Here is a 24,440-nt window from a genome sequence, read left to right as displayed (position 1 = left end):
AGTAATTGGAGTCAAGTGGCCCAAAGTCTTAGAAAAAGAGACAGAAATACTAAGAGAAAATGTATATGAATCTTAGTATAAAGCAGTTAAATGCTTGGGGGTTGACGATTAAGGACAACGTCAATTAGCACGCAAGTAGTCAAAACAGTCGTTCATTAATGACAATGGCTGCTGTTACATTCAAATTTAGCAATGGCAGTTAGTACGAAGTTACAAAAGGAAAATTTAAGGCATTAGATATCTTAATTACAATTCACCCCAGGCCGATCGAATTCTTTCCCTAAGTCTCCCCCAATCCTCGCTCTGCTGAGAAGAAACGACATTTAATTCAGCTACAAAATCGTCATCAACCTCCAGCTTTTTGTACTGCTCGACCAAAGACTTGGTTCGCTCAATTCCTTGGGAAGCATTACGCTTTTTGGCAGCCATTCTCGCCTTACAGTCATCCATCCTTGCTTGAAGCTTCTTCATCTCTGCAGCCAAACTGGTCATCAAAGAGTCTTCAATCATGACTTCGGAAGAGATTTCTTTCAATTCGTCCTCGACTTTGTTAATCTCTAAAAGCAAAGACTCTCTTTCAAATGCAGCGCAAAGATATTGAGTACTCCTGGCCTTCAGTTCAACATTTTTGGCCAGCAAAGAGAGGATGTCAGAGTGGACAACCTTCAACATCGCTTTAAAATCAGCAGAAATATTGAGCGACGGAAGTGTCAGTGCTTGCGCCAACTTCGCACTCAATAGCTCAAGCTTATCCTTATGTTTAGTAGTACTAGCCTGACCGATGTCCATGTCCATAAAAGACACATACTCAAATATCGACTGCTTGAGGAACTTCATATCTTCCTAATCAGAAACTAATAGCACAAACAAAGGTAAAACATCAAAAAATGTATTACCTTCTGGTTCGATGTTTGGGGGGTCGGCGCCCTGGGAAGAATGTGGCTCTTCCATTGGTTGTGATGAAAGTTCTGGGACTAAAGGTTTCTCTTTAAGCATAGTCCCTTCATCAGCTGATTTGGACGAAGCAACTTCGACAGAGGATGATGGAGCAGGAGCTGCAACACCAAAGCCTTCAAATGAGAGGTTGAACTTTTCTGAGAAATTCAAGTAAACCATTAGCACATAGAAAGGTATGTTTGTGAATAAACAGAATTCAATTACCTTTCTCCTAACGATGAAAGGAACGTCATCATCATCATCTTCCAAAATGGGAGATGCTGAAACTGGCCGTTTGCGGCTTAAGGCACTTTTAGCTGCAGTAGCCTTGGAAGGTAGGGAAGTAGATGGACGAATAGGTTGTTTAGCACGAGCAGGGGAGGAAGGATTCCTAATGGACATAGGGGTGACCAAAATAGGAGAAGTGGAAGAAGTGTTTGGCTGATCCAGTGAATGGAAAGCACGATTAGCATCAGTTGCAAACAATCTGCGTTTCACTGATAGTCAGAGTTGTTCAAAAAGGGGATGGATGACATGGCTAGAATTGATGGGGCTAATGAAAATTTACTCGTCAAAAGAATGTTGCGAGCATCTATAGCTTGTGCCTCTGCCTTATTAATGGTGTGAAAGTAGTCTGTCAAATTTTTTGAATAGCAAAGAGAAACAGGCCAAGTTTGGCCAAAACTAAGTTGGCGAGCAAAAAATTGAAGAGCATATATTTCAACCCCAGCTTTGGCATTGGTTCCAGTTAAAATATCATGGAACAACTCCCTCTCAGTCAAAAACTGAACCCAAACGAGCAGAGAGACGCTCGCACTGTCCAGGGGGGATGGATGTTGCACATAATCTGGAGTCAAATGAGCAAGAAAAGGAAAGAAAGAAGGAATTGAATTTAAGGAATAAAAGAATGAAAAAATGTCCCTCCTGGACATATGTACAGGGTCAGTGGATCAATGGCTAGCCCATAGCAGCTAGTAGAACTACTGGAAATGGATGGAGCATCAAGTGGTGGAAAATATGCTCTTAACCACAGCTGAGTGAACCAAAGAGGCCCACTATCAGTGGGAGATACACCATTCTTCAATTGAAATTGAAGAGAAACCATGCATCTATAAAAGGCAGCCAAAAAGAAGGAACACAAATTCAAAGGCCTACCACGCGCCAATTCATGCGGTATGGGTAAGTAACTCATGGAAGGCTTCATACTTGGCACGCAGAGAATATATTTACATAGCCAAATCTGAAGAAAGGCCACACGCTCAGCATGGGAAGGTTCAGCGCTTAAGTGATTATAATAGCTTTGCAGGTTTGAGTAGGATTCAGTGAGTTTCTTGTCAAATTTCGGGGCAACACCGGAAATCAAAATACCAGGGAAAATGGTATCGCCCAAAGGTGGAAGATTTACTAGGGCCCCAACATCCCTTAAAGTAATAGACATGGGGCCAAGAGGGAAAATAAAGGTATTATATTCAGAAGACCAAAAATTTAAAGCAATAGGAAAGAGCACTGGGTCAAAAATTGGGGGTTGAAGAGCGATTTCTAATAAATCAGAAATCCTAGCACGATCAAAAATTGCTTTGGTAGGATCATGGCCCAGAAGGCGAGCATGCCATCTACGGAAAATAACATCAGATTTAGGCCAAGTGCAAATACATTTTTCGCGAATTGGCATCACGACAAAGAGTTCAGGAACGGAGGGCCTTGAGTGCAAGGGAACAACTAGCCCACCGCCACTTGTTCGACGGCTTCGGCGTTGTTGAATGATGGACCCAGATAGAACTCATTGAGTTCGGCATTGGCTGGTGCAAGGAAGATCGAATTTACATATGGCCGAGTAAGTATTTTCTGGAAATCTTCGAAGCTAAAAGAGTCATCAGATTGGGTTTGTGGAGCCGCCATTGGGAATGAAATACAGTTTTGTTAAAGTTTGCTTGAGAAACGGAGCAGAGAAACAAGAAAATGAAGAGTGAAATAGCAAGGAAGAAGCGCGAAATGTAGACGTGGTCGAGTGGTGCAATGAAATGTCCTTTTGGTTTATAAGGGTTTGTAACGTTGCATTTTTTCAGATTGTAGAAGGAAATAATGATTGAAATTCTTGGAAATTTCAAATATTGCTGGAAAATACAAATTGAATATGGCAAAGATTAATAATTAGTATTAATTCTGCCATATTCGGGGGTAATTGTTGACACACTAAAAGTGCAGCCCAAATCGAATAGTTCGAGGAATGAAGCCCAATTGGACAATTCAGGATAAAGGCCCAGACAGGGTTATTAATGAATGCAGTGGAAGCCCACAAACACAGTGACATCATCGTCCAAGCTTGCAATGCCCAAGATCTGAGCGAATGGAGTGTTGCCCAGAGCGATGACCATGTTCTCACCCATACCTTTGAATCGCCCAAGATCTAAGCAAACATAAAATGTTATGGTTATTCAAAAATGCAGTTATTGAAACAGTTATTGAGTAACCTTATCACATTCCAAGATTCTAGAAACCCAGTTGAAGGCGGTTGAATGACAAGAGTAATGACAGCAGTTAGAGACGGCAGTTCCACGACAAGTTAACCACCATAAAGAAAGTGGGTAGTTATAAAGCAATCAAGCAGTTTCCAAATGGTTTGTCATGATGAAATCATCAAGGGAATATAAAAGGAAGAGAAGACATAGAGAAAAGGACCCCGAATCAAACACTCTCAAACAGAAAATATGTAATTTCAATTTCTTAGTTTAAAGTTAAACATTTCTTTCAGTACTCGTGTGCTTGCGCCCCTTGAAGGCATTCTGTTTATTTCCAATCGTAAATCATCGCCAATAAAATACCTCTTTTTGGGACTTTGTCTCAAGAGGTTTTTTCCTTACACAATCGTTTGATCCATTTTTAATTGCTAGCGACTATCCGCGCGAAACAGTTTTGTAAAAGAATAAAGTAAAACTTGTAAAAAATTCTCAATCTAGAATATTTTTCCATCTATATCGTAGAGTCAATATTTTAATATATGTTGCGATATTCATCCCAAGCTTTTGGACAAAATAGCATACCTACCTCAAACATTTTTCATCTTATTTTTATCCTCAACCTCTGAGTAATCAGTATACTTCGTTTCTACGGATGGCTTCCGTCCAAAAATTCGTTAAATTGGCGTAAAATGACAAGCTTACTCTTTAACTTAGATAAATAAAAAAAGAAATAATAATAATACTATACCAACAAAAACATAAACGAAAAACAAAATATAGAAAATAAATAACAAAATTAAAGAAAAGATTAAAAAAAAAAAAAAAAGGGAAGGAAAAGAGAAAAAAGAATCAAAATTTCAAATTACATATTAAAGAATTTGTAATAATTTGCCGATAAAGTGAAATAGTATTACACATAATTATTAAAATCGGAAAGGACCGGCCGGTTTGACCCGAAAACCGGTGAACCAGACATTGATCCGGCTGGTTAGCACAATTTGGTCCATTTACAATCAATCCGGATAAGAACCGCCCAAACCGATTCATATATGTCATAAATCGGGCGTATTTAGGTGAACTGAAAACCTGTTCACATGTGAACCAATTTTTGTGAAATTGGTACCTACTAAAATTTATATCAAAGTTGCATGAAGTGAGAATCGAACCTGTATTACCTTCTTGAAAGGTTGAAGTCTTGACCACCATGGTAGATGTAGAAATGCAACAAATAATGTGAGCCAAATATATATAAATAGTTTAACTAGAATGACATAAAATAACATTTATACTGACTTTTTATTTTAAAAAATATTTTTAATTAAAATTAAGAACTAACATCGACCCACCGGTTCAACTACTAACCCCCGGTTGGACCATTGATCCAAAGACCCGATGGTTTTTTCGGGTCGGGTCCGATAACTATGGTATTACATAATTAGTCACCATGTTAGCTTGATTAAGTCATATTCGACATAGTAATTTTTAATCCATAATGTGGACTAACAATCTTCAAAGTGATATAATCTTCCCAGATATCCAGACTATTTTAAGGTTAAAGAGATTGTTTGGATTTTTTGACTGAATGTGAGGTTTTATCTGAAGAATCGTGTTTTATTTTGAAGATATGTAATTTTTCGATATGGATACAATGCTCGTTAGTTGATGTCAAAGTTTAACGAGCCAACGTCGGAAAAGAAGTGGATCTTTTTTACTTCATTGAGTAAATGGGTTGCTAAAAAGCCTTAATGACCAATTTGAAATTTCACTTGAATATCAGTGACCATAAGTGAAATTAACCCGTTAATTTTTCTCTTTATATTATGTGTTGATTGTACGTGATCCAATATTTGGAATCGATTGCAAATTGGTCCTTACCTTTTTCTTTCATAGCATTTCAAATTTGCACGGCACTAACATCCTTTTGGATAGAAAATAAAATATTTAATCTTAGGCTATGTTTGATACAACTTCTTTTTCATGGAAAATGGAAAAGAACTTCCATCTTCCACATTTTTTTACGTTTGATAGACAAAAAGTTCTAGGGAATTGGTTTCCACTTTTCCTCCAAACGGTCACATTTTCTCCCTTTTCATTGAATTGGTCTTCCCACCTATGTGGTGGTTTTTTGAATTCCAACTTTTTTTTCGTTTTTTTTTTCTTGATAGTGAAAACAAATTCTAGGGACAATTATAAAAGAGGATATCCATTAAATTGAAAATTCTTACGTAAAACAAAGTCAAATGAATACCAAAATATAGATGATTTTTGGAATTTTTTTTTTTTTTTTTGGAATGAAAACAAATTCTAGAAACAATTGTAGAAGTGAATATCCCTTAAATTGACAATTTTCATGTAAAACAAAGTCAAACGAATACCAAAAAATACTTTTATTTCAACATTTTTCACGTCAAAAACTATACCAATCAAACACAATAATTTAAAATTCTCAGTAGGCAATTTAATTACCTTGAATTCGTTTTCTTTCTACCCAAATCTCATTTTTATAATCAAACAGACCCTCATATTAATGTTGACAGACAGAAACTTTTTACCTCAAATTCTAATAAGTTTTATCTCCCGCGAGTGCTTCTAGCAAATGAATCTTCGTTGTCTACAAATCTACATAGATTATTTGAAAAAAATTTAAAGTTCGTGAACAACAACAATAAAAGTACATTACCAACGGCGACGACAGAAAATTAAGTTACATATACACACAATATTACAATAAAGTTCAATCTACATATTCAATTGGACCTTTAACTATGTCTTTTATTAACTCTTACAAGTTACAAATCGCTGCTTTACCTTATTCCATATCAATAGCACAAATCCTCTTGCTCCTTTTGCATCTTTTCCACTTCGACCCTCTCCAAAATCTCTTTTGGAGCAAGAAATTTTCTTGGACATCTTTGCATTCTCTTTATATATCCGGTCCAGTCGACTGAGATAGAACGGAGATTTTACGAGGTAGCTCAAGCGAGGAGACGACGACAAGCCATTCGAGGCACAGATTGCGCGGTTAAGCTGTTGTGTTATTGCTTGGAGTTCAAAAGAGTCAAGAAGGTTGCTTCCATTGGACTTTATGGGGCTCGAGGAATTTGATGAAGGATCTCTTGTTTTCGAGTCCATATTAATCCTCTCTACTTAATTCTTCGAAACACCCCAATTAGTTCTATTGGGTTTATTATGTATCAGTGATTTTAAATATACATCGAAAATATCGTTGATTAGCATTTGTTTGATTATGTTTACATTGTTTTCTATGTTGTTATTTTGTCGTTTCAAGACATGGGTATAGGAATATAATCATTCTTTGATTACATAGTATTTGCAACTTGATAAATTAAGGGAGCGACTTACTTGAAACAAAAAATAATAATTTCGATTATTTCTTCCTAAAAAATAAAAAGTTAAGTAATTAGTATGAGAATTTTGCTACATATACACTTTAGCTTACACTTTGTTACGTGTCATTATCCTATCGGATAGTTTAAATTTCAAATAGTTTTTTCATCCAATTGACACTTGATAACAATTCAAGTGTCAATCAAAGTGTTAAAAATCAATGTACAAATAGTAAAGTTCTAAATATGAAACTCCAGAGGCACTATAAATACTTGTTTACCCAAAAATTATGTTACGAATATGATGGGAAATAAATTTTGCAGCTATGTTTAGTCAGATCGATATGACACAAAATTGGAATGTAGTAATGCAGAGTAAAGGGATTGGTGTTCATAGTGAAAATGTCATGATAATTATCTACCCATTTTGATAATGATTTAGATTCATTACTAGACAAATCGTGTTAGTTTAAATATATTTAAAATTAGATAGAATCAAGAAAGAAAAAAATGTAAATGTGTCCACCACCAATTTGACTTCTCTTCGATCTAACATAATCTTGACTGGCATATCATTTAAGGCCTTATTTAACCTAAAACAAAGCGTGGGAATCAACTTTATGGCTCTGCCCACCCTCCTAATGTATTGGTTTTGATAAAGAAAATTAGGGACTTCTTAAAGGGATAGGAAACTAGTTAAGGCCTTTGTTGACCTCTAAATCTAAACGGGTTTAATCTTCTCTTTATGTTCATGTGTATATTATCTGCACAATTGAATAATAGCATTAGATTGCATGTGATCATAGCTCTAGCAGGAGTGCAATGATCGCGAACACTCCAACGCTCAAGTCAACTAGCGATAAAAGTATTTGGGTGTGAAAAATGTACAATGGAGGAGACATGCGAGTGTTAGGAGTGGAACTTGCACTTGTTGGAGTGACGAGGAAAACACCGATTGTATTGAGAGTGAAAGAGAATGGTTAAATATTCAATTTTACGATCAAAATGGGATTATCCTTTGCTAGACACAAAGTGTGAGCATATTCTAAGAGAAAAGAGATGAAAGTCCATTTAATGCTTAACATGTGGTCTCATTCTAACCACTCATATGTCAGTAAGATCTTGTCAACAATAAATCCTTTTGTGTCAATCCCTAGCTATCCTATATTGTCATCGGCCTATAGCCACCATAAGTTGTGTATGCTAAAGAGTGCTAACGAGCAACGCTACTATCGATCAATTAGTAATATGTGATCTGACTTGTTCAAAGTGAGGCCATTGATGCCCACTTTAGAAGATGTCAATCGCCTAATGCATCATCTCGGAAGCATCGCTTTGAACAATGCGTCTAGGGGTTTTGCCCATCGCCTAATCACCTCGTAAGGCTCATGTGAATGGGCAAGGAGAATGGAGTTCGGAGTTTAGCCTTTTGCTTAGCTGGCTGTCACATAAATGCCTCGTAGGTTGAAGCATAACCACCTTCTATTTTTATTTATTTATTGTATGTGGAGGAGCTTCTTAATAAAATTACCTTTTTAGTATTTGAAAAATAATTTTTAGAAAAAACCTATCTCTTTTAAAAAACTCTTTATGGAAGTCATAGTTATTTAGTTTTCTTTGAAATCTCTTATAACTTAAAAAAATTATAAAATTAATCAAAAGAATCCAAAAGTAACTTTTGAATCTTAAAAACTCATTTTAATTTCTCAAAAATCGTATCAAATGTCTCGTAGTATATTAATTTTAACAATCAAATATGACTGGATGTATAATATGTCCCTACTATATAAAAAGGTGAGTGTGAAGCTATTGTGAAAAGCAACAGTGACTTAATCCATTTTATCTCATTGTAGCTCTTTTTTTTTAAGTGGGAGAGTAAAACGACGTCGTTTGCCTTGATATATATTTTATTATATTGTAAGAAAATACTGCAACACGCAATTTTCATACCTTCCACCATTCCGTACTCAACCACTCTTATATAGATATATATAGTAGGGATATAAAGAAAAAAATCACTTCTATATAAAAAAAATTAAAAATAAAGATAACATAAAAAATTACTTGTAAGTAAAAAATTTGAAGAGAAAAGAATTTAAAAAAATTTAAATTGAAAAAAATTATTTATAATGTAAAACTACATAGCAAAAAATAATAATAATAAATAAATTCTCAAATCTAAGTCTTCGTTCCATACTTTATAAAAAGGAAAATGTGAAATTACTGTAAAAAGCAATAGTAACTTAATCTATTTTGTCTCATTGTAACTTTTTTTTTAAATGGGGGAGCAAAACAACGTCGTTTGCCTTGATATATATATTTTTATACTGAAAGAAAATACTGCAACACGCAATTTTCATACCTCCCACCACTCCGTGCTCAACCACTATTATATAGATATATATAGTACGGATATAAGGAAAAAAATCACTTTTATATAAAAAAAAAATAAAAAGTAAAGATAATATAAGACAAAATATTTTACAAAAAGTTACTTGTAAGTAAAAAAATTTGAAGAGAGATGAATTAAAAAGAATTTTAAATTGAAAAAAAAAATTTATTTATAACGTAAAACTACACAAAAAAAAAAATCTCAAATCTAAGTCTCCGTGCATGGAGACATTTGGAGATATATATAATTTTTTTTTTACATTACAAAAATATATATTTTTTTTTCAGTTTAAAATTCATTTTAGCTCTTTTCTCTTCACAATAAAACTTAATTTTTCAATTTTAATTAAATAATATTTATATATTTTTTATTTAATTTTTGTAACTTTCTTTTATTTTGTTTTTATTATATTTTGTGAATAAATATTTTTTCAATTTAAAATTCTTCTTAATTCTTTTCGTTTAAAACATAATTTTTTTTGCATTTAACCCTAATTTCACTTTTACTCTGCGTCGCTACGATATTGGTTTCTCTTGGCTTTTAACCTTAATTTCAACCTCTTTTTCTCGATTGTTTCAAAAATACTCAACAACTTCACGCACAATTAAGACGATTACCTATATACCCAATTTTTAAAGCTTCAATTTCTTCTGATGTATATTTTACTGCTAAATCTTTATTTTTGCTTTTTTGTGAGATTTAACAAATCGCTCCCAAAATACCGTGAAATCTCAGAAGAAATTGGAGTTTAGTTATATTCTTTTGTATTTTTTGTCGTGAATTTTCCAGCTTTTTCTTTTTTTCGTGAATTTAACAAATTGTTATCAAAATACCACAAAATTTTGCCAGAAGTTGGGCTCTGGGGACCTGAAGTCTGTTCATTTATAATTTTTTTTTTATCTTTTATTCTTTTTGTTTCATTGTGTTCGTGTCTACTCTGACATTTTCATTCTTTCCTTCTGACTTTGTTTGCACTTTTATGAAAGTTGTAGACAGAAAAAAGCGGATTAACGTACAAATTGAAGATTATCGACTTCAAGTATGTTGATTTCATTTTTGCTTTGTTTGAGGGTGATTTTTCTTTTACAAATAATTCGCTTTTTACATTATTCATAATTTTAGCCTCTGATTTTTATTATTATTATTATTATTTTTTTTTATGTTTGAACAATTGTACTTCAGGTGATTATGTGTATAGTGTTTTATTGTAGTTAAGGAAATATTTGGTGTTCGCAGATATGTAGTTGAACTAATAGTTAAGGTGTAGGTGATTGAAATGATTACTCATATTATAAGCATGTTTGAAAAGTTTGAGACTAGATTCATTGCAACAAATTTCTGTACTATTGTAAAAATTTTGTAGCTCAAAGAGAGGTTTCTATTTCGAATGTTAGGTGGTATATGATGTAGCTCACTAAATATAAAATATTTTAGCAAATTCTCATTCTTCAATTATATATTCATGTGAAGGGAAGAACTACAAATGAAACGGTTATGGAAAATGGTCATTGTTCAATAAGAATGAAAAGTGTTTATATTGGGAATAGAAGAAATCTTGGAAAACACATTTAGCTGATGAAATTTTATTGTGAGTGACAGCTAAAAATAAACCTCATTGGGGACTGAGGCCCTAACCCTTTCTTGCAAGATTCATTCCAAGAAATTAAGACTAGAACCGTCCGATGAGATCTCTGTATATTTGCTGTCTCTTTACTTATTGACACGTAAGCTCCTCATTTTTTTGTATATTTAATACACTGTCTTTGATGCTGGTGCATGATTTTTGTTGTCTTTTAGGGTGTGATAATAGGTGGGTTATGTGAAAATATTACAACTACAGTGCCAATGGAGTGGCTCTCCACTTTGCCTTTCTTCATCCTCTGCATGTTAATAGATGAGTCATTTTTGTCTTTTGGAATTATTTGTTTTAGTTATAGATTATTTTTAATTTGAGGTTCTAATCTTTTGAGACTTTCAAAAATAAAAAAAAAATTAAATGATTTAACAAATTAAAGAATCAAAAGAAAAAAAGAATTGTAGGCAAAAAAAAAAAGAAAAAAATGTTATTATAAAGGTTTTTTTAGTTAAATTGAAATAATTATAATTAAAAATAAATATTATTTAACTAAAATTGAACAAATTACTTTGTATCATAAAACGAAAAGAATTTTAAATCGAATAAAAAATTATTCGCTTATAATATGAAGAAAAAAGAAATTTCAAAACAGTTTTCCAAAAATATATAAGAAAACAAAGTTACAAAACTTAAATAAAGAATATATAAATATTATTTAATTAAAATTGAAAATTTAAGTTTAATCTTAAATAAAAAAGAATTAAAAATAGTTTTGAATCGAAAAAATTTATTTTTAATATGAAAAAAATCTAAAAAATAAATAAGGAAAAAAAAATTTCTCCTCCATCCACGAAGAGAAACAAAGAGAATCTCTTCTTTCGAGAGTTTGAATTCTCTTATTTGAAAGGAGAATGAATTCTATTTAATTTTTTTCTGCTATGATAGAATTTAATTTTTTAATTTTAATTAAATAATATTTATATAGTCTTTATCTAATTCTCGTAAATTTTTTTAATCTGTTTTATTTTTATTATATTTTTAAAAAAAATTAGTTCGTATCATAAATAATTTATTTTTCGATTTAAAATTCTTTTCATTTTATCATTTTTTAAATTTTAACTTTATAATAACTTTTTTTTTGCCTGCAATTTTTTTCTTCTTTAATTTGTTAAATCATTTAGTTTTTTTATAATATGAAGAAAAAAGAATCTTAATCATAGAAAGAAAAGAATTTTAAATCGAAAAAAAAATTATTTATAATATGAAAATTTTTAAAAAACAATCTTAAAAAAATATATAATAAAAGCAAAACAAATTAAACAAAAGAATGTTGTGAAGATTAAATAAAGAACATATAAATATTATTTAATTAAAATTGAAAAAAAAATTAATTTTTTATAGAGAAAAAGAATTAAAAAAGATTTTAAATTGAAAAAAAAATTATAATATGAGCAAAAGAAATAAAAAATAAATAAATGAGGAAAAAATAAAAAATGAAAAAAAAATCTCCTTGCTTCCTGTGATAATCCAATGAATCAAACGATTGGATTTCACCAAATATTTCAAATCTTCAGCCAGTTTTGAACAATCTACAATTTTGACGATAATATCTTTAATTTGTTAAGTCATTTAGTTTCTTTATAATATGAAGAAAAAAGAATTCGAATCATAAAACGAAAAGAATTTTAAATAAAACAAAAAATTATTTATAATATGAATAATTTTTTTTAAACAATCTTAAATAAATATATAATAAAAGCAAAATAAATTAAAAAAAGAATGTTGCGAAAATTAAATAAAGAACATATAAATATTATTTAATTAAAATTGAAAAAAATCAAGTTTTTTCATAAAGAAGAAAGAATTAAAAAAGATTTTAAATTGAAAAAATATTTATAATATGAACAAAACAAATAAAAAATAAATAAATGAGGAAAAAACGAAAAAAAAAATCTCTATGCATCCTGCAATATTGTAATGAACAAAACGATTAGATTTCACCAAATATTTCGAATTTTCAACCAGTTTTTAAAAATATACAATTTTGACGCTAATAAAAATACAATAAATACAAAACTCGTGCAACGCACGTGTCAAATACTAGTATTTGAATAAAATTTGATTAGAATAATAATTTTGTTTTTACTTTATGAGTAAAATTGGATTAGTACGCTTTTAAATATACATTCCATACAACCTTTTTAATTTGCTATCTTGCATAAATCAAATCCACATCGAATCTTTTCGTTTGATACACTAGAAATTGAAGCATATTGTAAAAACTGAGTCTCTGTTTTACAAATTTATAAATAATATATGAGGAAGAATGGTATGAGGATTATTAATTATCCCATAAATTATGGATGATATTGAGTAGTAATTATAAATGTGAGGTTACATTTAATAATTAATGTTTGACATTTTTTGAATTTATAAATTATTTAAAAATTGATTTCTATATAGAGACTAAATAATTTATTTTTTGGGATAAATTTTATTACAAGGCTAGTTGAATTAAAGTTTAATCCCACATTCCCATTGTGTTTCACATGTGTGATTAAAATTAATTGTTGACTTTAATTTAAATTAAAATCTTAATTTTATTCTCATAAAAAATATCAAACCTGAAATTAAATATTTATTTAGCCATCTTAGCCTTCTTCATTTTCAATAAAAAAACCAATCAACTCTCAATCCACAAAAGCATTTCATCCTTGTCATACCTCTAATTCTTATGAAACTTTTCTTAGTTTGTCACGCAGTGAAACCTGATTAGTATCATATTGTTTAGTTAAAAGAATGTTAAGTATATGTTTGTCTATTATTAAAGTAGTAAAATAAGTTTTGAAATAATGAATTTTTGGAGAACGTGTGATTAAGTAAAAGTTTTGAATTTACATGCAAAATGTTTTATTTTAAAAATATATGAATGAAAATGAGGTTAAGGTAAAATAAATAAATAAATAAAAATTTGAAATAATGATAGACAAACAGAGGTTTAGAAAACAAGCACAGAAGAAAGCAAGCTAGAGTTAAAGCTTTATTCTCCCCGGCTAATTGTTTTTGAGTTAACAAAATAAGTAATGCTACTTGTACACAATAATGTACATATTGATGATGTGGAAGAGGAAATAAGAATAAAAGTGATGATCAATTTGTAAACCAATTTTAACACTGTTATATATAAAAAATCATGTACAGTATCAAAAGCGTTGACATAATTCTTGACACAATATTAAGTGACATTCCATCATTAGACTATTATAAACATGGTCAGTTTTTTTTTTTTTTTTTTTATCAAATTATCTGCTGTCACCTTGAATTATACCATTACATTTGTAAAATTGATTATTGGCAAAGTTGCAAAATCCTTGCACAAGTAGCATTATTCTAAGGAACTAGATTGGATGTAAGGGTACATTTGATTGTCAATATTTTTCATGGAAAATGTATTTTTTTTTTACTTAAATTTTTATTTTTGTGTTGTTTGATTAATATTTTTTTCATGGAAAATATTTTCTTATTTTTGGTCACGTGATCATATTTTCCTCAAAATCAAGAAAAATATTTTCTTTGGGAGGGATTGAGATTTTATTTTTTAGAGAATCTATTCTCTCTCTCTTATATATCTCTTCTCTCTCATTTGTCCAACTGTAGAAAATTAACAAATATAATACTTTTTAGGTTGAAAACTAAATCAATTAAACATATTTAATTAATATTTTTCGTATATATAAGTTATATGCGATTGAATTAACTAGAATTTATCTTATTTTCATGCAAATTTCATATTCGCAATCAAACACGTCATAAGATCAAGTCCCACTAGAAAAGTGCTTAAAAGCTACCATTCGGAAAAGTAATTAGCATTTTCTTACCTTAGCCAAACATGCTGTTTGTTGAAGGAATAACACTCTTGATGTCATCACCAAAAAAATCCCAAACGCCAACGCGGTTTCTTGTTCAAAGTCTCCCCTCCCTCCCTCGAACGACTCCTCTTCTTTCTTCCTCTGTTCATATATTTAACATTTTTTTCTCCATTGATTTTCAATTCTTCATTCTCCAACAAACAATCCCTGTAGGTGTTTATTGTGTAAATAATTGCTGAACAGAGGAATTGAATTGAAGCCCAAGGGGGATGGGTTGTTGCAGCAGCAAGACCGCCGATTCTAAATCGAGTCGGGTGACACGGTGGCGGTCCACTGGAATCGTTGCTCTGCGTGACTGCAAGTTGAAGGCATCATTTCGTTGATCGCCTTTATTATTTCAAATTCTTGCTGGGTTTATAATTTTTTCAGTTTGGATTATGATTTAGTATTTTGAATTTGAATTGCTCTTGATTAAATTGAAAGAAGAGTTTTATTTGTGGAAAATCAGATTAGATAGCGACGGAATTTTATCAGAATTATTTGTATTTTGTTTATGCCGGTATCCATACTGATTTTGTTTTTGAATTTTCCATTGTTGTGATCACAGACGTTTCCGGATGAAGTTATCGACCTTGAAAAATCTGTGCGCACCCTCGATTTAACGCACAACAGATTGGGTAATGATCTTTAGTATTTGAAGCACCTGTTTTTGTTAGCATTTTTGTTTTTGAATCAATTCTTTAGTGTTAAGGTTGCATTAGTTTCATAGAATTCTTGGTATTGTGTCTGTAGTTCACTTACCTAAATCTCTCTTTTTCTGTGTGCTGTTTCAGCTGATATTCCCATGGAGATAAGCAAATTGATTAACATGCAACGGTTGGTAAGAATGCAGATTTGAGCTTTTGTATCTATGTGTTAGTTTTCTTGAACATGTATCAATATGTATGAAACGGTGCAATTTCGCTTTATATGCTACAGTGGTTTCAGTTTGATTGGGTAATTGAATGTTTTATTTCTCTTTAAAAGAGTTGTAGAAGTTAAAAGGTGAAAGCTAAAGTCACAAGGAATTTACAGAAAGTAGACTGTTATCTCTATTCTTTTAAAATAATGCTGTTGATGCCTATGGGTTTTTTACTTTTGTGGATGAACTAAAAAGAATGTCTTGAGTCGAAACTCTAAGTTGTCATTCACCGTGCTTAACAATGCAGTAAAGGCAGAGTCACAGTTTGTAATTAGGTGCAAACCATCATAAAGAATTGTACCAATTCAAGAACTAGGTTTGATGATGTAATAGATTGCAAGTATTGAACTACTTTGGTCATCAGCATAGTTCCCGTTGGACTGCAATTTGACTCTTGCTATCTTTTGATTGGATTTAAGCCAAAATCTTTATAGTGGCCTCTGACATTGTACCGGAGGCAATAACTGTTTATGGAATTTTCTAGAAGATAAAACAGAACGTTTAATGGTTTGGTCTATATTAAAAAATTGTTACTTATGAGCAATCTTCTCTCTCTCTCTCTCTCTCTCTCTCTCTCTCTCTCTCTTTTATTTTATTATTATTATTTTTTTTAAAGATGTACACTTGAATGGATCAATAGTTAGTATACTAATTGTAGTTATTTATTTCTTAAACTTTTCATTCTGCATTTTTGGCTACACTGAATCCGTAAGTAGTTAAACATTTGGTAAAGTCGGTATCATAAGGGGAGGCAGAATGTCAAGTTACTTAAAAGTATTTAAATTGTATTAAGATATTATAATAATTTAATCTCTGTTTGAAATCATTATTAATTTATAATTTTAAAATTAATATAACATTCAAATTTCTATTAGTTCTACACATTCATGCTTTATATTATAAAATGAAAATGCTTTGTAACAAGTGTCAGTTTCACTTTGACCAGTCAAACAGGTACTCCTTTTTTCTTGGGACACAGCTGAAATCATGTATTTGCACTTGATTCTTGTTACTAGGTCCCGGTAATGTAATGTTTTTATGTTAATAATGACACGGTGAACTTCTTATGAGAGTTTGGTTTTTACAGATTTTAGCTGATAATGTTATTGAGCGTCTTCCAATGAACCTGGGGAAGCTTCAATCTTTAAAAGTTATGACACTTGATGGAAATCGAGTAACCACGTTGCCTGATGAATGTGAGTTTCTTCTTCTCCAATTTAGTGGATTTTGTATTGACTGTGGTTGATCCTCTGGGTTAAACTTCCCCTTGCTTGATTTACTTGAGAGGGTATATATTACTTAAAGAAAACCATGACTTATTCAATATAAAATGTTTCTTTATTTTAGTGGGCCAGCTGGTGAAATTAGAACAGCTATCCATATCTGGAAATCTGCTATTGAATTTGCCTGAAACCCTCGGGAGCTTGCGCAATGTGAGTATCTCATTCCTAATGTTTTATGTATCTTCCATTCATCCTACAGCATGTGTGAGTTGCAATTAAATTATTTTTGTGATTTCAAATATCATTGGTTGTACCAAGTTGGAGTTGCTAATGTTGGCTGTTTGGTGTGTTTATTGACATAGATTTGATCTTTGGCGTAATATTTTTTTTTTATTTCTGGCCATTGATGCAGACTTGTAATTTCATGCTTGACACCCAATCGTTTGCTTCAATTCTGCAATAATCTTATGTTATAATAGCTCATCATTGTGAAGTTTTATGATTTAGTATGGTGGGCCTTTCTCTTATATTCCTTGTGCATCAAATTTATGCTTATTCCTTATGATTTGAAGCTGAAGGTAAAATACTTAGTGCTTTTATGGTCTCACAGCCCTCATGAAGTGATAGAGTAAAAAGAAGTGGATATGTAAGACTCAAATTCCATAGTTAATAATGTATACTGTAGAGTTACTATTTATAAGTGAAAGCTCACCTATGTGTAATTGTGCTGTTGTAGTATTAGAGTTGAAAATGAAAGAATTGTGAAAATGGAATCCAGAGTTGCATCTAACTGCGCAGCAAATCATTTATAATTACTAGACTTCCATTGGCATTATAAGAGAAGTCATTCACATCCGTAATGTGAAGGATACGGAAATGGCAAAAGATGAATAGATTTAATGAGTGGGCCAGAAATATTAGTTGAGTTTTTAAGGAAGGAATAAGTGGAAGTTAAGTTTACTCACGATAATAGCATTTGGTTGTTTAATCATAAGTGCCATCATTGAGATTAGTAAATGTACTAACTAGTGATCATAATAAAAAAGCATTTTTTAATTGTCAAATAATGCAATTCAATCTCTTGGATCTCAGTGGTAAAACCGAAATAAAATTGAATTGTTTTTAAAGTAAACAACTGTTTGGGAATTTTGTGATCTAAAAGTTGTAAGTTTAATTATTTAGCAAATCTAATGACCAAAACTAGCGTGCTATGTATTTTTTATACTTTTGGAATAGAAGATAACTACAGAATTTCTTGGTACCAACTTCCATGGGTGTTAAAGACCAAATCACTCCATCGAAAGATTGGTCAATTAAGAATTGACATATCTTTAATGAGATCTAGAGCTTAACTTCTTAATTAATATGCTCTGTTTTGATATATATATATATATATATATATATTGGAATTTCTGAATTAATACAGACCATTTGACTTTGCAGTTGGTGCTGTTAAACGTTTCAAACAACAAGCTAAACTTTCTTCCAGAGTCCATTGGTAGTTGCTTTTCTCTGGAAGAAATTCAAGCAAATGGTACCTTCAGATCTATCCTTTGTCAGTTTTTGGAGTTGACATACATCTGACAGTACTTTTATGCAAAATCTTAGTTTTTCACTTGGTTTTTTTGCTTCTTTTTTCTCTCTGGATGTGTTTACATTTGGATTCGTCGAGAATTTTGCACTCTTTCAGTTATCTGATATTTTTTTTCAAGGTGCAGGTTTTTCTCTTCATGGATTTTTTTTGGGTATTCTGTTAATCACTTTGCTGTAAAAATCTACCATACTACTGATTAGGGCTTATCTGCCTATTCCTGTCTGACGATATGAATCAATGGTCTCAGCATAGTTCCTTTGGATTTAGGCAAGCGTCACTTTGCAGACTATTTAATTGTCTAAAATATTTATTCAAATTGGAATAATGAAAAGCACATGTAAGGAATAAAAGAGATGGTATTGAACGCGCCCACTAGTAAGGTTTTGTTTTCCCCTTTTTTTATTTTTATTGGGTGCTCATTCATTCAGTTTCTAGGCCATAGAATCTCGATGCACCCTCTGAAGGATCAAATACCAGGAGAAGGCCTTAGATTCCTAATATGATTGTACTAGATGCAAGTAAAGATTACATGGGAACAGTTCAGCACTTACCAAGACACCATAACTGGGGATGAAGGTGGAAATGAATGGGGTGAATTATACGAAACTTTCGCATATTTTGTATACCTACCATTGAGATTAATACAAAAAATGTTGCAGAAACTCTTGGGGAAATTCCTCAGTAATATATAAAAACTGATGTGCACTTAATATTGCACAAATTAGATATTGTTGCATTATGAAGAGATGAAAGAGAAATGAGTTTAACCAAAAAGATGGAAGAAATATCTTCCTTCCAAGGATCCTGTAACAATCAAATGAGGTCGTTATTACTACCATATTTGGTAAAGGAAGGCATGGAGGGTTCGAATGTTGAACTAAAATTTTCTTTCCTCACAGGTCAATAGTAGAGTTTTTCCTTTTTAAGCTTTCTTCATGAGAGTCAATAATTTTTTCTGCACCTCATGTTTATTTTGAATCTTTAGAAGTGGAAGTTATTGCATTTCTTATTGTTGTGGAAGTGTAACATTAGCCTCTGAGGTTTATACATAGTTTTACCATAACTGTTTGTAGTTTTAGAGTGATTTTGCTCATTTGCCTTTTGTAGTGTTTTCCCTCACTCTTTACCCCTCCTACTTAACAGCATGATTTGTTATTTGGTGCAGAAAATTCCATTGAAGAGCTTCCTGCTTCGGTTTGCAATCTCGTTCATCTGAAGTCACTGTCCATGAACAATAATAATGTGAAGCAGGTACTAGACTACTAGTCTTTTTTAAGTTGTTGTCGTCCCCCTCTTCTTCTTAATAAATTTCCGATACTTTTCATTCTATAAACGTTGCCTTTTGGTTTTATAATGGAAATCAATTTGCCTGGAATTTAATTATTGTTATTTGTCTTTCTCTCACTGTATCATTTAATCGGCTATTTTCTGCCGGATGTCTTCTATTGTCGGATTTCCACTTGAATTTTGGTTTTTATTAGCCTTATATTCATTATTCTAGTTTCTTCCATTTTGCAGATACCTCCAAATTTGTTGAAAGAATGCAGAAGTCTGCAGAATATATCACTCCATGGCAATCCCATTGTTATGGATCAATTTCAACAGGTGAGATTAGTGTTTTTGTTTCACACTGCTCAATGCACTTTTAATATCATCAGCATAAATCAGTACCATGCAAAATCTGTCTGCAAGTAATCACCTAAATTATCTTTCAGATGGAAGGATTTCAAGATTTTGAAGCCCGGAGGAAAAAGAAGTTTGACAAGCAGATAGATTCTAATGTGATGATAAGTTCAAAAGGCCTTGATGAGGGTGTTGATCTATGAAATTCTTGCAGTGACAATCTTGTAAGGCTATGCCAATTCTGCATTACTACATTTTTTGTCCATATTTTTAGATGTTTTCACTATAGGATTGACTCTTTTTCTCTGAGTTTTAGTTGTCCTGAAATTATGATAAAGCTAAGTACCCCTATGAAGAAATGATTTTGATGATCTGATTGAAGAAGTGATTTTCTCTCTGCTTTTGGGTTTATGATTCTGAGTTACAGATTATATTTCTTCCATACTGGTGTTTCAACTTTTTAAGATCTCAATATTGTAAGAATGCAGCTTAAACATGCGTGCTATTTCTATTTATTGGAGTTTCCCTTGGTTGTCAAAATGGACCATGGAAACCCATAGGGAGTATTTTAAACTTTTTATAATCTGTCAAACCACCTTTTATTCATACATTTCGTGCGACCTACAATTACTACCCACCAAAACAAGCTATATGATATCTCATTGTTTTTTGTATGCTTGTAGAAGACAGACCAATGAATGTATATATCTTCCCCCTATTGGCAGCATGCTACATGACACATGTGCGTGTCATTGAGAAGAAAAAAGGTTCTATTCCACACATATATGAACATGCAATTTGATACGAGCTAACTTGCATGTGTTGAGCAGGAACCTTTTCTCCCTCAATGGTCTGTCCCTAACAAGTTTCCGAGCTAATTTGATTTCAGAAAGTTTCAAAAAACATCATCAAATGCCTGGATCAAAGATCACATTACATTCACTGTTTGCTGTTTCTTTTATTGTTTCTTCAGTATCGCTTCATTCCTATACGCGATTTGAGTTTGTATCTTGCAGAAGTTGAATTTCTCAGCGATGTGGAGTGGTGGAGCATTTGAACAAGGTCGTGGTACCAAAAATTATCAAATACGTTTTAAAGATTTACAGAGCTGTAGATGTTGTCCCTTCTGCTCTGTGGTTGGCATTTGGTCTTGTAAAATGCTGTGTACAGAAGCTATACGTATATGCCAACTTCCAATAACATATTTTAGTAAATTCTTCTCATGGAATGTCTATTGGATCAATATTTCCTTGTAAAATGCAGATTCATTTAATAAGAAACTGTTTTGAGCGGATTTATTGTGGTATGTTTGAATTCTTCACGCTTGCGCTGCATCAGCATCACCACCCATTATAATCTCCTTATTTATATTATTTTAGTTAAGATCCACCCCTAAGTTGACTGATCATGCTTTAATGTTCTTTTTGTTTTTTCTCGATACCTCAAAATATATAAATTGTTCCACAAAATAGAGAGGGAGAAGGGAATTAATTTATCAAAAAATGTGTTAGGATATGTCAGTATTAAACTCTTTAAAGTTGTAAATTTGTATATTATCTCTTTAATTTTTTATAAAGCAAATACCTTTTTAAGTTTTGATATTTGTTTTTGCAAAATCTTTTAACTATAGTTATTTATTATACTAAAATAACTGTAAATTAAACTTTATACACGAAATTGGACAGATTCATGGAATATAGGACATGTCTTGGGAGTTTTTGAGTTTGATATGACACAACACAATCAAATATGGACATGACACCATCTAAGTTTGAGTTTGATATGACACAACACAATAAATATGGACACAGCACCATATATCGGTAGGAACATATAATTGTACTATGAGTGTTTGTGCTTTATAGGTAGGGATGACAATTGAGTCGAGTGGTTCGTCGGCTCGTAAAAAGACGGCTTGTGAGTCGCATGGGCTCGTCTTTGGAGGAGCATAAGCATGAGCTGAGCGGGTCTACTCGCTAGGCGAGCCGAACCTGCTCGACTAGCCAACGGGCGAGCGGCTCTTGGGCCAAGCCAAGCTCGTGGGTCAGCTCGACCCGTTGTTTGCCCTTTTTATAGGTGAAAAGAAAAAGGAACGAGAAAACAAATTAATTCTCTTACATACATAATGCATTTGTTTCACTTATATTTTACTTTATTTTTCAAATACTTCAATGCATAATAAGACTTATTTATACATGTAAAAGATGTATTTTGTTAAATGTGTAGGTATGAGTCATGTTCATGTATGCTAAATACATGCTGCCTAGATTCAATTGCTTCTATTATTTTGTTTAGTAATGCAAAAGAGTGGCCATTTCACTTAAAGTTCATGCTCACCATTACAAAGATACTTTATAAATTTAATTTTTCTATGAGAAAAGCAAAGAAATAGCTGCATTCCCTATGAACCACTACAATAAAAGAAACCCAACTCTATTTTGTTTGTACATTTGATTTTTGCCACAATCTCGCCATGTTGTTCTTATGTTATTGGCTGAGTGGATACAATTTGCGAACTATTCTATTGGCTAAATTCTATGCCTTCTATTTCTACTTTTCGTTTTACTTTTCTTTCATTGCATTGAAAACATGATTTTTTTTTAAAAAAATTTATTACTGCTTGAGTCTTTAGGTCAAATTATTCAACATGATATCAGACAAGAAAAAGTCGCGTATTCGAGTTTCGGTATAACCCATTCAATAAAATTGCTTATGTTTCACACTGTGAGGCAAAAAATGACTTAATATAGCTGTCTAATAGCTTAAACCTTTAAATCAAGTGGTTCAATCTTATGACCTTTCATTTTTATTATTATTTTTTAAATGTGTGGGTGTATGTGTTCTGTCTTCACTTCTTCTTCATCACCGCGTAAAGGATCTTAGAAATATTCTTCATAGAAACAAAATAAGCAGTCCCAAGACACATAAATTACGATGGAGGCAAAAGCCATTCATTGTGTTTTACTTTTTATTGCTTTGAGATGAAAACAATATTTTCTGACGGAAGCATCCACGTCACCACGTGCATGGCTAATGCAAATATCAAGCAAAGGTGAAATATGGGTCCAATTTTACTTAACTTTTTCTCACAAATTGTTTTTCTTTTCGTAATTAACTGACTCTTTTGAGTATTCCCTAAGCATTTCTGCTGAGAACTTGCTCATTTGCACATGCACTACTATGACTAGTATAAAGGAAAACGCATGCACCTTTATTATTCATGCTTACGTAGTTGCGGTCAGATGCTACGATGGAATAGACACATTAATATGTCCAATATTCCTGTTGCAATATGATGAGAAGCTATTTCTCTCGGAACGAAATGATCAAAACCTATCACGTCCCACGCCGAATTTACAGGTTGTACTTTTCCCGTTAATCCATAAGAATTGGACACCCATATTTCAGGGCCATACAAGCCTGTTATATGAAGTGCATCAAAACCAAAGTAAGCCACCCTGAGATAAATAAATGAATTCTAAGGATAATTGATAATTCAACAGAACTACAAGCTATCGATTCATTTTCCGTATTGGAATTCTTAAAATAGAATCTATGGGGTCATATGGGTGGAGAACCATCGAATAGAAGCTACAAAACTGAAGGTCAAGACAATGCTGCTAAGGACAATGCTACACGTATCGAATTTTTTTATCGAATCTTTTACCTATTACTTACAATAGTGTTGGGGACCACATGACGATATTTTTAAATTCACGCAGGGCCTGCATGCATTGTGAGAGGGTACCCCCATTCAGTACATAGAGAATAATTGTGCTGCTAAAAAATAAGTTAATGAAATTGCAACGAGAACCATATGTTGGAGATATATTCAATAACTAGAAAATGAGGCTCAAGCAACGGCCAAGTTCTCATTGACAAATGTCATTCCTTTTTTTTTCGTGGATTACCTATGGGCTGCCCATCGGAACAGAAAAAAGCTATTTAAATAAATAAAATAATAATTTTCTTGTGCCCATCACAAAATTTCCCTGCAAAATTGCGTTTTAGTGAAGGACAAATGAGCATCACCGACAGTTTTCCATCGCTGAAACCTCATTTTTTAGTAGCATTAATGGTGCAATTTTCCCTTTCTATTTTTTGTATTATCTATTTTCCCAGTCAGAAGTATACAGTTGAGAATGAAAATGCCCCATCAGTACCCTCAACTCTCCCAATACAAATATTTATGGCTTGCATGATTAAAGTTTGACTCATAACTTATAATTAAATAATCTTTTTCATAATTTTTAATTACTCAATCAAAGAAGATCATACATGGTGGAGCAGTTAAGCTTCAGTATCTCCTCATACACTCATGTTCTGAAATTTTTTTCTTCTGCATGCTTAGTGGATCTTGCTTTGACTTGGGATTAAAGATATCGTGTCTAAAAGCAACAATGTCAATTTACTTTTTTTTTTTTTTTTTTTTTTTTTTTTTTTTTTAATTTTTATTTTTT

At 31.9% G+C, this 24,440-nt stretch overlaps 1 protein-coding gene across 2 annotated transcripts; it reads left to right on the top strand.

Moving 5' to 3' along the window:
- Positions 1-14,591: 14,591 nt before the first annotated feature.
- Positions 14,592-21,278, top strand: LOC111401768 (plant intracellular Ras-group-related LRR protein 7-like). 2 transcript variants are annotated; one of them, XM_023029657.1, is made up of 10 exons: positions 14,592-14,947; positions 15,187-15,256; positions 15,413-15,459; positions 16,628-16,736; positions 16,888-16,973; positions 18,207-18,297; positions 19,523-19,608; positions 19,876-19,962; positions 20,073-20,204; positions 20,664-21,278. In XM_023029657.1, the coding sequence occupies exons 1-9, from the start codon at positions 14,849-14,851 to the stop codon at positions 20,181-20,183; spliced, it is 786 nt and encodes a 261-aa protein (XP_022885425.1). In that variant the 5' UTR covers positions 14,592-14,848; the 3' UTR covers positions 20,184-20,204; positions 20,664-21,278. The 2 variants fall into 2 exon arrangements, with proteins under 2 accessions (XP_022885425.1, XP_022885424.1); XM_023029656.1 differs by having other exon boundaries at positions 14,593-14,947; positions 20,997-21,278.
- Positions 21,279-24,440: the final 3,162 nt, after the last annotated feature.

The sequence above is a fragment of the Olea europaea genome, chromosome 10 (genome assembly GCF_002742605.1).
Source record: "Olea europaea var. sylvestris chromosome 10, O_europaea_v1, whole genome shotgun sequence".
NCBI lineage: Eukaryota > Viridiplantae > Streptophyta > Magnoliopsida > Lamiales > Oleaceae > Olea > Olea europaea.
Note: the sequence above shows the minus strand (reverse complement) of the source record. Positions and strands in the feature narration are given on the sequence as shown.

Coding starts and splice junctions, on each gene's coding strand:
- LOC111401768 (XM_023029657.1), top strand. CDS start 14,849: ATGGGTTGTTGCAGCAGCAAGACCGCCGATTCTAAATCGAGTCGGGTG. Junction 16,737..16,887: donor AACCACGTTGCCTGATGAAT/GTGAGTTTCTTC, acceptor TCTTTATTTTAG/TGGGCCAGCTGGTGAAATTA. Junction 19,609..19,875: donor ACAATAATAATGTGAAGCAG/GTACTAGACTAC, acceptor TCCATTTTGCAG/ATACCTCCAAATTTGTTGAA.